We start from the raw sequence: 17,073 nt of genomic DNA on the forward strand, positions 1-17,073 counted from the left end.
AAGTTTTCAAAAAAGAAATTGTTTTGTTATTGCAACAAAATTTGCGAAAATTTTCAAACATTGAAACTCACAATGGAAGAAGATATAATGCCAATGTTAGTCTACCTATATTATGTATTTTTCAAAAATTGTTGGCTATATTTATGTTTGCAAGTTGCAAAAAATTTGGAAATTTGTATCGTCAGCTTATAAGATATTCAACAAAATAACCTCGTTCGAGATTTTAAGCTTTTTGGAAAACTGGAAAAAAATTCATCTGGGAGGGACCCCATGGGGTCCCTCCAAAATATATATATGGTATATATATAGGACGTCCTATATATACGGACAGGCATATGATTTATAAACTTCATTTCATAATTCCGAAAACTGTTATATATGGTGAAAGCATTGGAACAATTACAAGCTTTGGTGCAGCTTTTGCCAAATATTTTGCAAAAACGTAATTTTGCACCCCATGTTCTATGACAAAGTTTTAGTTACACTACATTATCTATCAATTAAGACCATCGGAAAGGAAATCGAGGTGTGACAGTACTTAAGGTTCCCTTGTGAGTTACGGAATTTGCGTGAAATTAACTCATTTCGCACAAATTTCATTCTACTAAATTTCTTTCATTCTACTATTTTGTTGTGGTGAAAGTTTCGTAACAATTTCATTCCGCACAAGTTACTAACCTGTAAATATACTTAGGATTTTAGCTTCAAAAACGAAGATAAAAAGCGGAAATGGGTTTAGATAATCAAAATTTAACTTTAGTGTAAAATATCCCAATTGTTACTATTTTATTAAAAATTGTATGTTGTTAATGATAATACACATCGTAATATTACTATGTACATGCAAATATATTTCCCCTTAAATATTTGTAATAATTACAATTATTATACATAAGTATTTACAAAAAGTTGGCAGAAAAGTAAAATATGAGAGGATGCTTTTCAGGTCCAAATTTTTAGTTTTCTTAGATGAGGCCATAGTTACTATATGGAAAAAAATCATCTAAGTAAGCATTCACTACAGGTTTGAAAAGCTTAATTTTTTCAGATCTCCGTCAATTTCCAACCGATTTTAATGAAATTTTGCCCAGAGTTAATTATAGCTACATCGAGTAGAGCCCTGATTTGGCCGCCTGAAGCATCCAACGGTTTATGAGATATTCAATTGAAACCCAACCAATAGTGTGCTTTTTGGAGATTTGAAAAAATTTAAGGCATATATGAAAAAAGTACACGGATAAAAAGTTGATACATATTTTCTATAAAAATACAAAATTAAAATAGACAAAATCGGTTTAAAAGTGAGAAAGTTTTGATGGTGGTGAAATGTAACCACTCCCACCACAACCCAAAGATGAGTTGCTAAGGTCGACACAACGACTTCTCAATTCAGAACCCATTTAGTGTCTAGGTGATGCTTGGGTCTCTTAAAGAGTAGGTCATTAGTAATATGGTTGGTGGTCACATAAATTACTCTTCAATACGAATAAAAACTAATAAATAAAAGAAACCCAAAAAAGGAAAGCTTAGATGAGACTACGAAGTGCGATAAAAAGTATTTAATAAATTTCTTCTCCAGTGAAGGACATAGAATTTTAATATTTCCAGCATCAGCGCCCCATTTCATTCACTACCATGTACATAAAAATATACAATAAGTATCAAATTTAAAATATAACGCAGAGAGAAATATTAAAATCATTTGTGAATTTTTCTTGTTACTAAAAACTTATAAATGCTTACAAATCTACTGAAAGTTGATACATGATATACAGGTGTAGCCTAGCATGGTCGACTTTTAATAATATGTACATATATGCATACATGTTGCTTATGTACAGACATTTGAGTAAATTCTTAAATGAAATGGGGGCGCTGATGCTGGAAATATTAAAATTCTATATCCTTGACTGGAGAATAAATTTATTAAATACTTTTTATCGCACTTCGTAGTCTCATCTAAGCTTTCCTTTTTTGGGTTTCTTTTATAATATCTAAAAATTAGAATATATGGACAACAATCTTCTTACGAAATCCATGTAATGCTATTACATAAAATTAAAAAATATAATATAATACCACTTATTACAGATTCTCTACTTTACTGAATTCCCCTCTTCTTCCGCATTAACACCAAACTCACAGCTTGCTCGACCGAAAATTTGTTGAATCTTAAGCTAGTTTTACTTTCCATAAAATTTCCACTTCCACCAAATTTTATTTTGATAGGTGTAAAACTTGTCAATACTTTTCGAACATATTTATTTTTTGATCCCAGTGCCTTCTTCCACGTCCACAAGAGAGCTTTAGTATTGTCAAAGACAAGGCCCAGGAAAGTATACGTGGCCGCATGAACGAAAACTGTAGCTTCAAACACCAATGTGACCCAAAATAATAAGAGCGGTCCAGGAATTATACGATTCAGTGCAATGCAGCTGTATATCCCCATAATCGCCAAGGAAAGGACGGACATCATGAGAACGGGAAGGACGCCCGTGATGAGTTTATTGTAGTAGACTGATAAGATTTGCAGCTCTCGGTAGAATCTAACCATTTGTAACTTATCTTGGAATGTGGTTGTTGCATAAGGTCTGGAATATTAACACAGAAAACTTCAAGTCATATCAACCATAATTAAACCAATTTCTAATCACATAGAAAAATATACTTTATCAACTCCAAGAAACACGCCGAGCCCAGTAAAATTATAAGTATGCAGCCGAACGGCGTAAGTGTGAATCCAACTCCGAGCGCAATCGTGTCAAGAAAAAAGAAGACGATTTTGAATAATGGATCTAAAATGGACTGCGGAATCAGAGCGACGTTGTGTCCACAATCAGAGAGAGATGATCGAATCAATGGTGGAGCGCAGGGATTTAGCAGCGTGTGTACCGCAAAAAGCAGTGGATTTAGCAAAGGAGCTCCGATTGGAGAAAATAGAAGGAATTTGTGAAAACTTTTAAAAATTGTAGGTATTTCAAGGATCCAAAAACGAAAAAAATTATTGACGATGACATTACTTGCTGGTTCGGCTAAGTAATGAAATTTAAATAGTTTATACATGTTGCAATAAATATATTGTATTATACATATGCAAATGAGTACCCTTCATGTACTGCAACAAAGCATTGAACCATCCACTGACGAGGGACGCCTTCTTTGCAAACAAGATGCTGTTGGAAACCCCAAGAAAAACGAGAACCCAATGGATAACTGCAGGGAGTTTGGTGGCTGTTGTTGTTGTTGTGCCCTCCGCTGTAGATTTCGGTATTGTCAGCATACGAATTAAGAGGATCGAGTGAAATACAAAGTAGCAAGTTAGCACGAGCAAAAGAATTTTATTGCGAATGGAGGCTTTGATTGCGGCAAATTTATTTGTGATGAGATCATATTTTAAAACTTTGCAAAAATAGATGGATTGAACTTTTAAATGGAAATCTAGATATGGGAGGGCCGTAGATAAGATGTTATAATTTTGATGAGGCATCTTGCTCAGGCATAAGTGCCAGCTAGGAAATAGTAAGTGTAAGAGTTGATGACAAATTGATTGTCATACACTTATCTCTAATACTAAATTTTGACGATTGCTGTTGGCATTTGGTTAAACTCAATTAGTGATAACTAGGAAATTGAGGAGTTTAATGGACTATCAAATCTACAGAACCCTAAGCTATAATTAAATCCGAGAAATCAGAAATGACCATTTTCACAATAGAATCAGTACTTAATGTTAGAGTTAACGATAAATAATTGCATGTATTTATTGTGATATTAATTATAAGATCGTGGCATTTATGTATTTATGTGTGTATCAGTCAGTAGTAAAGTGGGTAATCGACTGTCGGAAACGATGGGAATAATTTATTGACTTCTATTGAAATCTAATCGATCGATTATGAAGTGTTCTTGTAGATTCCTTTCATTACATAATTAATACGTCTGCGTTTATGTACTTAATTGTTGTAATCATGCGGCGCATGTGTTTGGTAAACAATTTAGAAGGACTTAATCACACATAACTCATACTGACCACGCAATATCGAATCTGATGAGTAATATTTATGTATCAATGCATAGTTTGATACTGATCAATTTGTGCAGTGCGAGTTTGAATGAGATCATGCTTTATTCTGAAACGCAATGTTCTAAATATAAAGGAATTTGACTTATTCGACAACAACATTGTTTCGTAGTAGTACAGGCGTAGTTTCAGTTCAGGAATGTATAGTGATTATCATGTTTACATATTATGTATGTATGCATGTAGATATGTATAAGAGTATCTTAATTATCTACCTTCCATACCTCATTTACATGCATGAATTTAAACTTATGATACAGCAAATATTGGCATTTCCATACATCAGTAGTTTCTGAATGAAATTGATTAGTACATAAAATTTATCTTCAAACTCAACAAACATTGCCACACATTATAACCACCTCCCAGCATGCCACGTCAACGAGTTCAGTAAACAAAGAATATCCACGTGCCTAAAATTTGAGACAGTCTGACAAAATTGGTTGATTTATTATTTGCTAATATTTACCCATCATTCAGAAATGATAGGTGAATGACTTAAATGAGACTAGAAATAAGTATGCATTTCTTTCAAAAATTTAGAAACTTTAAATTTTCAAAAAATGACAATTTGTGCAGAATATCATCGCAATCCAATTCGAATAATAATTTATTTGGTTATCACAAGAATAAATTAATAAATTATGCACATTCTTTATTGGAATAAAATTTGGCATCTGAATTGAACATGTGACTACTTAAAATGTTGTATTTTGTTCTACAATCACCGAGCGTGATTATTGCATAAGTGCTGGGAACTAATCTTCATAAAATCGCACCTTATCTAGAATCAATCATCTACGTACTCGATCGACAATCAATACTTTGTTCGTCCGAGACATGATAGAAATAAAATGGCTGAACCAACAGAGTTGAAATTTTAATCATGTCTGTATGAGACAAAAATACAGAAGATGAGCCCAATCGGTCAAATGGTTGACCGATTAGGGCCTTGCAAGTGGGAGGGAGTAAATAGCACCATATTTTATAAATTTTCGTGGAAACTTGAAATTTAGTATCACAGGGTAGGTACAAATCAAACCAAACAAAAATGAAGTCAAATCCGAGAGCAGAGTGACCGCACCACTTTTTAAAATTGGTTGAAAAGAGCTTAAATTTTGGATTCTGGATATGGGAAAATGTATATCCCTGACTCAGGCTAAATGAAGTCTGCCTGCATTGTATGTTTCCTGAAGTGAGGGTATTTCGGTTTGATTATATAATTTTGGGCTATCAACTATCCAAGTACAGTGTCGTCATGCTTCCTTTTCCTTTAACTTGGATTGTTCCTCGAGGAGTAATTTTGTATAAATTGGTTGACTCGAGAATATGTGCCAAATCTTGTGTGATTTGTATCTTATCCAATGGACATGTGGAGTCCATCCTGAAATATCATTTAAATTGACGTTATATTACTTAAGAATTTCTAGTTAATTTAGTTAGTACCTCGAGGCTACATTGACGGTATCGCCCCAGATGTCGAACTGTGGCTTCCTATCATTTTTGTAAACTGATAACTATTAACACGTAAATAAAGGTTTAAATCGTTTAAATCAAATCAAACCTGGCACCAATGACCCCTGCAACAACTGGCCCCACATTCATTCCGATCCGCATTTTGAAATTGTTGAAAGAGTGAAGATTAATTGTGTTCAACTGGGAGCGCAGTCTTAATGAGAAGTTGGCCATTTGCAAGATATGCTTATGAGTTTTGAGGTCTCGAGTTGTGGGAGTGAGTCCTATATATACATACACATATTTAAAAGCATTAATAAAAAAACTAAAGTACGGGTAGTGCATGTGCATAATAATCTAACCACTAGCAGCCATATAAGTGCTCCCTGTCGTCTTAATTTTTTCCACAAATCCAAATTCTGCCTCGTCGCTGAGAATCTCGTCAAAATCTGACATTATTTCATTCAACAGACGCAAACATTCGACCCTGCAATAAAATTGATGATGAAGTACATTAAACATGCACCTATATAGTTCAGTCAAGAAATTCATTACATAATCGGTATTACTCACCCTTCATTATTTGCTTCAAGTTCAACATAGAACTCCCAAAAGTTTGGAATAGATGCAAATAATATACAGACGGAGGGGCAGTATGACGAGTAGAGATCCTATTCCATATACATAGAGACAGATATATATATTGTACCTATCTTAGCCAATTATCACAAATATTTACATGGTCAAAACCAGTAGTACATGTAGAACTACCAACCTACCAAATTGACACTGGTTAGGAAATGGTCGCACACGTGGGACGGTAAAATATTAGCGAGTAATTTTCTATTGTACGCTTGAAGTGACGACATTGCATCCTTTTCCTCTGTAACTCAAACATATAATAAATACCATAAGCTGATTCACACGTATCTCTAATTCAGTAAATTGATGCATGTAGATGGTTCGTACCCCCAGCTTGCACCCTCCATAAGTAGTCTAACCTCCCAGTTGACTCCATTTGCTTGGCGTGGAGGGCTAGTGTGAGAAAAAGGGTCAAGTGGTGGATCCACATGAAATGAGAGTACTCGTCAGGCAGGGCGAATATTATTACTATGGTTAAGCTAAGCGTAGTTAAGATCTTCCAAGAGGATGGGATTACTTGATAAGCCGCCAGAGAAACTAGGATAATTGTGGTGGTGGGTATTGTCATTAAATACGAGGCGTGATCAGGTTGAGTAACAACAGGGTCAGATAAAGTCTCATTTATAAAGTCTAAGGAGAAGGTAGAATTGGTAAAATCCAACGTATTGTAATTTAATGTCAAGTTTGAAGGAGACATCGCCCCAACATCTGAGTGGTATCTGTACCACCAATTTGCCTAAATTAGTGAAATAAACAGTTTATATTTTTTGCCCATAACTCCAGATAATCATTGGAGTGAAAATAAGTACTTACAGCAATCACTCCTGCAACCTGTGTTGCAACCACCCCCACTGCCAACAAGCTCTGCCACATTTTCTTAAGATCTTCAATTTTGAACAAAATTCCAAAGTGGATGGAAGTTATGAGTATAAGAGCAGCTCTGGATTTATTTTTATACGAATTAAACGATGAAATTATATTGTCATTTTACGTCCAAAGAAATTACACAAATACAAAATGTTACCCCAAGCACCAATCGAATCCAAAGCTGATCGCGAACAGTAGACCAATCACTAGGTCGATGAGTATACTGGACAAGAAGTATAACTTGATTTGAGCGTCGGGGGTAGCGGTGTACTACAAAATATATAAATTGGAAACCAATCAACCACCATTACTCTTCAATTCGCAGTATGTTCATTGTTCATAAAGTTATTCGTACCCCATCTTCCAATCCAGGATCCCTAAATCCTACAAGAAATACGCCGTGAATATTCTGCTTGGTCAATCTATCAACGGATCTGGCGTCAATAGCGCGTGAAAGATACTCATTAAGTTCGTCTTGAGTAGTTTTTTTAGACCCTGAGTCCCCACTACAAGTGAAAAATAAAAACATAATTAATCTTTGGTCGAAGACACTTATCTCATAAAAATCTTGTCATATGTAGAAAATACTGCATGCAGTTACCATCCACTGGATCCACCAACCCCAACGCCCATTAACCTCAACTCTTTGCTAAGTACTTGTTCATCCTCTAGCTTGACTACATCCTTCACAACAGGTCGCTTGCTGCCCACAATCAACCACGTCGTAATGTTGTAATCCCTGAGAAAAGAGTCGCGCTCTTGACCTAGACCAGGTTCGACAATGTAGTCGGACTTCAGACATGCCAACGTTTCTGATGTGATATGAATCCGGCTGAATAATTGGTTCAAATTATTTATCATAGTCATTTCATTATGCTCTAAATTATACATGCATGCACATATACATACCCTGGTATTCCACCACTTTCCATGTGATTCGCCAATGTAACTGCGACAAGGCAATAGTATATATTACTTATAAATATGTACATTTCATATAAATACAATTGTTAATATGTATCACATGCCATCGTTACTCCAGACGTCGAATTGCTGATCAGCAATTTTTGACCAAAAATTGTCCAAAAAGTGATATTTATAACTAATGCCTGCAGAAAGGGATCTCATGTTATATTTACAAACTTTGTAATTAACTTACCCACTTTCTCAACCCCAAAACGCCACAGAGTACCCGGCCCGAGTGAATCCCGACCCGCATGTTTACATTTACTTTCGTCGATGAACGAACAAGTCTGGAAATGGTCAGCATAGAATAAAGTACAACTACCTTTGCTAAATGAACAAACGACCGACTAACTTTATAGCTTCAATCATATCTAAACCCATTTCCACGCAATTGCTCGCGTGGTCCAAACGCGATTCGGGGAGTCCGCTCACACTAGTATTACAAAATTTCGAAATGCTCGGTAATCACGTATCTCAAAAAATATTAGTACTTCTTAAGCCATGAACTAACCAGTAATAGCAATCTCCAAGGATTTTTATGCGGAGACAGTGATTTTGGAGGGCCAGGGAATCAAATCTGGACAATGCAGTTGGATTGAATTAGTTTTTTTAATCATATTTGAAATCTTATCCAAGCCATACAACTGAAATATAATAATCATTGTGGGCGTCAGGGGATGAGCATACCTGGCGAAAAGCTCGTTGAGCAGCCGTACCAGTTCTTCAGCTGAACATTGACTTGCCAGCGTAGTGAAGCCGCAAATATCGGCAAAGAGGATTGACACATTATCATGGCGTTGGATGTAAATTTTGTGGAACATTTCCGTTTTTCCAGAAGAATTTCGACTATCAGCAATATCAGCTTTCATTTCGACGGCGACGTGACGTGGGAGAACGGATAGAAGTAGGCGTTCCTATTATTTCGGGAAGAAAGAGACTTACATTTTTCATGTAATCATAAAACCTGGCTTGGCAAAGTAATATTTTACAGAGAAAAGTAATAGCAAGTGATGATAATGATGAGAAATGTGTAGACTTTGCTGGACATTTTTCTACAACATACATTCTACCATCGCACGAACACGGCGTCCCTGAATATTTCAGTGTAGCACTGCTGTAGGCACTTCCTGCGTAACCAACTATCACTATCACTACCTTAATGACATGAATGAGTGAGCAGCGTAGTTTTACTTGAAAATCTCTAAAAAGCTATGAAAAATTCAGGGCAAAAATCAATATCAAATTAAAATATTTAATATGACTGAGTGGTGCCGGAGGGTTGAAGTCTCGCGTTACACAAACTTTGTAATTAACTTACTCACTTTAATAGATGCGAGTATTTTGTTGCATACATTTCTTTATATCGTCGTAAACACATGTATGTATCAATTTCGTTCCTCTTTGGGCTGCTTCAGATAATATTAATCAACGTACTTGCCAAAACTTTTTAATACTTTTGTTATATTTAGTCGTCAAAAAACTAATATACGATAAGTATATAAGTTTACCATGTATATTAGAAATTTTACCAAAAATGTATAAAAGTTTGCTATGCTGTCACACGTGTACATATGTGTTTGATGGGAAGCAAACTTTTCTACCCACGCGTTGGACATATGTAACGACGTGCAAAGTGGTCGAGTTCAATAGTCTGTGTAACGGAAAGGTGTGAAAATCTATGGAATGGACAGGCATGGTGGTGAGCAGAATAAAGTCTATAGTCGTGATTAACAAATGTCCCAAATGGTTCCAAAATGGCGAATGACCACAAGTTTTTCAATTTTCTCTCCGCACCAGTCACAAGTATTTACATACATGAAATATGAAAACGAACGTCTATGGATCTCATAACAAACCAAAATGTAATTCCTCTTTGACCTTTCTGTTTACTCTGAATAAATACGAAGCCACCAAAAAACTGACGACACTATTTCCAAAGCATCAGCATGATTAAATTTCTGACTTGATAAAAGTTTCCTAGCGAAAAAGGACGAGCACGTACTACACAATGCAAAGTAGTGATGAAGTATATTTATAAGTCGACATTATGAAAGGATGATTGGAGCGGAGCGACCTAAATTTGCTTTTATAAGAGGAAATATCCATCGAATGATACATTTCAGCTGTGCAATCATATATTTGAGTTCCATTTTAATGACAAGATTTCCAGGAAAAATCAGTGGAAAAAGACAAAACATGAGCACGAAACTAATAACACTCAATTACTTTTACTTACTGTGACGACATGAAAGAAGAACATAATATCTTTCATCCCAATTAAATTGTTTATTGCAATCTTTGAAGTGGGCTGAATCTAGTTGTTATGTATCCATAATCGTGTCAAACGTTGCTCATTGTTACGCGACAAATGTACAAGATCAAAGGAAAGTTTCGATTTGCAAATAGGACAAAGGTAACTTTTCTACTCGGAGAATACCTAAATTTTTAAATTTCAAGTTGGTCTCTTGAAAGAAGAGACCCTAGAAAAAAACGAGCTCGTGGTGTTTATCGATTTACAAACAGTACAAAAACTAAGTTTTGAACAAATGCCATCAAAGATAATGTCTAAATTTTTAAATTCCAGGTTTTCTTGAATCTCCCTGGGAGAAAACGGGCCCAGTTTTGGGCTGTGCATGTCTTACACAATAAAGGAGAGAAGAGAGGCTAAAGAGAACTACTTATGATTGGAAATCCCATCCACATTACGTACATACGAACATACATCGATGATGCATTGATGCATAGCACGGGCAAAGTGGGCGACGCTATTTACATGTCTTCGCTCCAGCTATTATTAAATTTCCACAGCGAAAAATGCTCCACAAAGGAACTCGACATTCACATAGACAACATAACCATACCACACGAACGACAGCACACAGAACAGTAATGAAGTAAGCTGAGACAGGTAAAAGGAAGATGGGAAACTTGAGATCTTTGTTGAACACAATGCAACTCACCAACACAACACACGGCCTGAGGATCGAGAGGAGTCCTGTGTGCGGAGAAAGTTTCAACAGCACCACTAAACAGGGTAGTTGTCATATGTACAAGTTGGCACACAGGCAGTTAGTGTATGTAGTGGGCCCAGACCACATAACTGGCAGGGAGAGGGAAAGTGAGAGACACGGCATTTCCGGCGTTGGAGAGAATGGAGAAACTTTCTCCGGCCAGAACTCACGTTTTCCCAGAGCAGACACACACGATCACATTATTTTACTTTTTTGTACCTGTAGCTCTCTCTCTCTCTTTCTCTCTCAGCCCTGATGTTGACGGGGAGTGAAAGGTATTACATTTTGCATTAGATTTCCCCTCTCGTCTTGCCTATGTGTGTGTGTACATACATATAAACCAGGCTTCGTCTCGTCGTTTCCATGTATGTATTCTTCCCGAAATAGACCCTCTCCACACAATAAATCTCCCTCATTCACTCACTCACTCGTTCACGTCTAATATTCTCACAATCCTCACTAATACCCTCCTCGTCTTCCTATATTTATGTTATTTCTCAGTTCAAAATTGTGATCCGCTTTTCTTGTATTTTCCATACGTATAAAAAACAAAACTGTTTGATCTCTATTGATCTCTGCCCAAGCCAGGCTATGCTACAACACGAGAGGACATACAACATATATTGGATCTTACACATATCATCGTCCCGTAATACTTACCTGTTGCTGATTTCCCTCCTTCATCTCCAACCTTTTCTCCACACAGGTTCTCGTCTCAATAAATGCGGCTCGTTGTCGTCGGTCGGTCGGGAGAGAGATGAATATCAGAGAGGTCGCAGTGGCAGAGAGAGTGATGAGAAGTGGCTGTGAAGAGGAATAATATGCCAATTTTTTTACAAGGTTATCTTTTCCTTTTGATAATATTTTGACAAGGATCAGATCAAGAGAGGGATTGTCGACCAAGAAGTAGTTTCACTCACCACCACAAAGTCCCCAACGAGCAGAACTCTCAATACGAGGAGAAGTGGTGGGATGAGGAACGGGATGGGAAGCTGTATATTTAATTTTTTATATTAATATTTAAACGAAATTATCATACTTATTTCCATTTTAGAACTTTCCATGAATATTATAAATGGCAAATAAACCTTGAGTGGGATGCACACGCAGCCGACAAAAACACTCAGCACTAACTCGTTTAAATTCCCCAAGCCATGAACAAACCGGAGGAAACACATCACCACTAAGGAGAAACTTGTCAGGGTCAAGTGCACTGGGTGCGTCACTCGCCGTATAAATTTGGAGGATCGAGTGGAAAATGTGATCTGAGGGGAAGAAAGAAAGTATTAAGTAGTATTTGCTGTCCAAGTATTTTCTCGAGTGGCGACTGGACAAACTGTATTTGCATTGTGCGTCTTTATTAAATAACTCACCAGTAGCACAGCCCCAATTCCAATGCCTGCCACGAGTACCAAATCCCATGGTTGGAACGTGGGTCGAGTGAAAAGTCCTGCGATGAGGTCCACACTCGTGGATAACGTTAGTATGACCGTGACTAATTTTACCGTCGTGGTAGAGATTTTAAGCAGGTATCTTTGGTAGAGGGACTCCGTCTTGAGTAAGAAAGAAAGAGAGAGAAGAAAGATTGATTGTTTATTATTTGCTCTATTAATAGTGATGTATGAACATATACCCAGTTGGTTATTATGTATGTACCTGCTCATCTTCAAAGGCATTGGTTAATGGGTTTCTTCTTTTTCTTCTTCTACTCTTTCGGGGATCTCCTTCCGGTGGCTAAAAAGTCAATGTTGGTTAATCCTTGTACATACACATGTAGATATGATGATTCATATGAGACATGCAAAATTAGTCTGTCGAAATATTATGTATGTATGTAAAGCAATAAGTTTTTTTTTACCGGGACCAGTGAAGCCTTCGTAGTCTCATCCTTTACGTTATATTTGACTAGTAATCCTGAGCTGGAACAGGCCCTCGAGAGTATCGGGGTGGGTGTGGTTTTCGTATTTTTCTGTTTTTTTGAAGCGTTATTCTTTTGATGTAGTAGTTTAGCAGTGGATGGTGGTGTCTGCATTATGTATACAAAAAAAATCACAACGACATGTAGTGAGTGAGTAAATTATCTCATCTCTCGTTATCAATTTGAATGAATGGCATGATTGCAGATCGAGTAACAGACACAGAAGAAAAAATGCTCATCCACTACTGCTACCCCCCATTCTGAATGGAGTGTGGATATGGAATGGAGATGCTAATTGGTCTCAATAAACGACACGATGATAATAATATCGCACTCACCTCTACAACGAAAGAACTATGCCTTCGCACACCAGCAGCAGCAGCAGGAGAAGAGTTTGAACTTGTTGATGTGATTGAGATTGGCATGCTTTTTTGGTATACTTATTATTATTACTTGTTGTATAAGTTTTGCATGCAAATAATCTCTCGCATCAGGAGCAGCAGCGTTGCACGTGTGTCTTTACCAGCTCACCTTCCTGTTGCGGCTGCCTCCCTCCCAACTAATCTCTCTCCTTGGATCTCACCTATATTTTATACGAGTCGCTTCCATTGCTCAAATTATTGATCATGTGCAATGATGTATTATAGATATATATGTTTTTATTTCTCGCAGAGTAATTTTGTGACAGTTTAGGTGAGGATGTGATTTCAAAGTGTGCATGTACATATGTAGAGAGGGTTACGGACATGAGGAAATTGGAAAATGTGCAGATGATGATGATGATGATGAGTTTGCTCACCATCTCATTTCTGCATACTCTCTTCTTGGATGTGATTAAATGATTTAGCTTCAGAATAGGTATGGAATTATCATGGAATGATTCTGCACATGTACATATTGGTGGCATTTGGTAGTTGTTGTTGTGGGGTTGTTTACCTGGATTTTAGTGACTGGCATTGTTATTGCACATGTTGTACCACCCTAGGCTGAGCAAGACCACTCCTCTTAGGCACTGATAGCACTAAGGATAAATATAATACGCAATCAATTTAAACCTGTGCTACATATTAGTCTGCTCTTCAAAACTCGGTATTAAAGTTAATTGATTGAGACCAATATAACGCCTACCACTCCTTATTCAACCTCAAGCCATATAATGATGTGTAGTGTAATCAGCCACCCCCACTTATGGCAAAATTATTCTGCAATTGCTCACGTATTCAACCATGATCTCACCTTTAATTTAGGATTAGTGTTAATAACCAAGAAAAGAACTGACGACCTCGCCTCGTACAGACATACATATTTATACTCGCCAAATAATTGGTTCTCACGCGATTACCCTGCACAGCAGAGAAACACATACCCACCATGAGTCTGGCACCGTGCAACATTGTTCTTCTCGGTCGGCAGCGTTGGATAAAGTCGAGATTACCTGACGTGCGAAAATGTGTCTAGTCCACCTGTTGCTGTGTTAAGTGATTTGTGGCTTTCTCTCGTTCAAAGGGATTTATTTGGCCCCTTTGCAAGGTTACTGAATGTATTTTAGGACGCCGTTGTGGTGTCATTTGAACAGATGAGTGATTAGTTTCTGAAGCGTAATAATTATTTGACGGGTTTACGCTCCAGTTAGTGAAACTGGTAGATCTTTGACAATCGTTCGAGCCCTCTGGATATTTAATTAGGCAAAGCGACGATACATACATACATAAATTCTATGGATGGGTAGATACTTACTTAGCAGCAAGTAATTTGAGGCTAAAGTGAGATGATTACATACACATGTACGTTGGTTAGCTTATTTATGCCCCGCTGTGTATTGCACGGGACAAGATCGACTTTGGCGAACGGGAGAGAAAATGAAATTCTGGGCTCAAGTGAAAGAAAACCCAGTCCCGAAGAGAGATCCCATCATGACCATCGCCTGTATGTATGTACAACCTGTTATATGTGTACTTGCCATAGAATGCGTATGTCAGCGAGTGGGTGAGTAATCCCAGAGTAGCTCATTTCATACAAATTATGCTGGATGGTGAAACACACGGTTGACAAATATTGACATTGCTAAGGTTTAAAATTAGCAATTCCAAGTCTTCCGGCATTAGCTTCCTTCCTTCAACATATTTGGTCGAACCACATTTCTATCACGGGCTTTCACTAATAATTCAGATTGCTCAGGCATTTTCAACGCAAGCAATGAAATGCATTAGTTTTATTTGTGGTGATCTTATACGGCATGCAGCATAGTTACATAGTGCATTACCTAACAGAGACATTAATCGGTATAAACATTGTTGTGTCTTTAAGGAAGTATGATTTATTAATGAACAAATGAGCTAAACTGGATGGCAGAAGAGTGCTCTCTACTCGAGTCGGAAAATTTTTAAGCAATTTATTTAAAATTCTGAAAATCATTCCTATTACTTAATGTATGTATGACAAGCAGTTTCAAACTTCAGATTTGGTTAGCAATAAGTGCATTCGCATATACGCTGAATTAAGTCAAATTGAACCAATCCTGTTCAATCATGATCAAAAAACGAGTAAAAAATACATTTAACATTAAGAAAATATTGAGGTGCATAAATCAGATCAGATTGGGATCGGAATAAATACGAAAATGTTCTTTTATTGCCTATCGTTCTTATTGTGGATTATGCATGTTGGTGATGTACAGTTGCATTGTTTTATATCAACGTAATTTGAAAGCCACTATACTATATGAAGGATCATTTGCTGATAGAACTGCAACAATAATTGTGCACTGCCTTAAATGTGAAATTTAATTATATATTAGCGCAACTGACCTACGCCGTCTCAATAAATCATGTAAGAATTACATTCAAACATAATAGCCATTAGAAAGGAGCAGTTCCTACCGTGTACGATGACATCACTGAACATCACAACGTAAATCAAGAGTTTGTTATATGTACGCATTAATTGGCAACCACAATGTTGCGGACAGGAGGCCAACTCCTAAATCTGAAAATTGCCAATTACAGATGTTGACGGCGTGACATAACTTCATTCTGCTACAACATAATTGGAAGTGCATGTCTCCGATGAAGGAAGTAACATTTGGTTTCAGATTTGCTTGCTACTTATAATAATTAGAAGTGAATCATTGAAAGTCGCAAAAGACATACATTCATAAGTTTCTGTCATCTCACCATTTTTCATTATTTGACTTGAGTAATCCTGAGTTTTGCTGTCATTGCCACAGCAAAAAAAACTTGTGAACAAGTTGAGAAATATGAAGTTTTAATACTTCAACGAATATCATTCTGAATCGAATTTACTAACAATTATTTAATGCTTGTTTTGGAATTATGCTGACACGTATATAAATTGTGTTCGGAAAAAATTTGTATACCAACGGAACAAACGAAAGGAAGTCATGAATCCTTGCTTTATTCTTTTGAGGAGACTCGCTGGGTCAAGTTTTCAGGGTTTATGTAACAAAATTAAACTGAATCGTGATGTATCGTCATAATCAGAGCACAAAATTCTCTTTGATGTGAACATTGTTTGCGATAATGATGTTATCGATAGACATCGATAGATCATAACTAACTAATTAACCTCTATTTGTAATTTAAGCGGGTGGTTCAGTTTTCGTTGCATAATCAGCAATAAATAGTTGCTTGTTACTCTGTCTCACAATTAGCACCATACTAAATTTATCTTATGTTTAGAGTCCTAAATCAATTTTACCCTATCATTTTCCTCCATGTAATCAAATGTCTTTCCATTTGTTATCTGATAGTTGTGCATATACATTGAAACTTGGAATGGTTATTCGCGTCATGTCAAAACCAGCCAGAAACCACAATTTGCACAATTTTATCATTCTCATCTACGTACGCCCAAACCACGTCCAAATAGCTTTTATTAAGACACCTTTCTAAAAAGAGACCTGCTGACTTTCATCTTTCAAAGAATTCTCTCTCGGTTCCACGATAAATAAATAAGATAAGTAAACTCGTCAAAGTCGACTTTCCGTAAAAACATGAAAAACATCAAAAAATGATCATTTCTTACGGTTGCGGTGAGTGACTTCCATCCTCCGTTATAATTTGAAGAAGATTGCATGGATTCTGAGGATATTTACTGCACCTATTTAGATAATT

General features: G+C 36.6%; 1 protein-coding gene across 1 annotated transcript; it reads right to left on the reverse strand.

Moving 5' to 3' along the window:
* Positions 1-4,673: 4,673 nt before the first annotated feature.
* On the reverse strand, positions 4,674-14,232 carry LOC110843276 (adenylate cyclase type 5). The gene is made up of 24 exons (XM_035848069.1): positions 13,279-14,232; positions 12,881-13,048; positions 12,679-12,756; positions 12,396-12,575; positions 12,111-12,287; positions 11,943-12,014; positions 11,683-11,826; positions 8,699-8,925; positions 8,523-8,588; positions 8,364-8,444; positions 8,205-8,298; positions 8,074-8,098; positions 7,955-7,994; positions 7,647-7,877; positions 7,401-7,551; positions 7,203-7,315; positions 6,992-7,118; positions 6,506-6,914; positions 6,316-6,419; positions 6,110-6,207; positions 5,899-6,023; positions 5,646-5,820; positions 5,528-5,575; positions 4,674-5,465 (listed from the first exon to the last, which is right to left on the reverse strand). Exons 1-24 carry the CDS (start codon positions 13,363-13,365, stop codon positions 5,315-5,317), a joined length of 3,171 nt encoding a protein of 1,056 aa, XP_035703962.1. The 5' UTR covers positions 13,366-14,232; the 3' UTR covers positions 4,674-5,314.
* Positions 14,233-17,073: the final 2,841 nt, after the last annotated feature.

Source organism: Folsomia candida, unplaced genomic scaffold (assembly GCF_002217175.1).
Source record: "Folsomia candida strain VU population unplaced genomic scaffold, ASM221717v1 Fcan01_Sc002, whole genome shotgun sequence".
Classification (NCBI taxonomy): domain Eukaryota; kingdom Metazoa; phylum Arthropoda; class Collembola; order Entomobryomorpha; family Isotomidae; genus Folsomia; species Folsomia candida.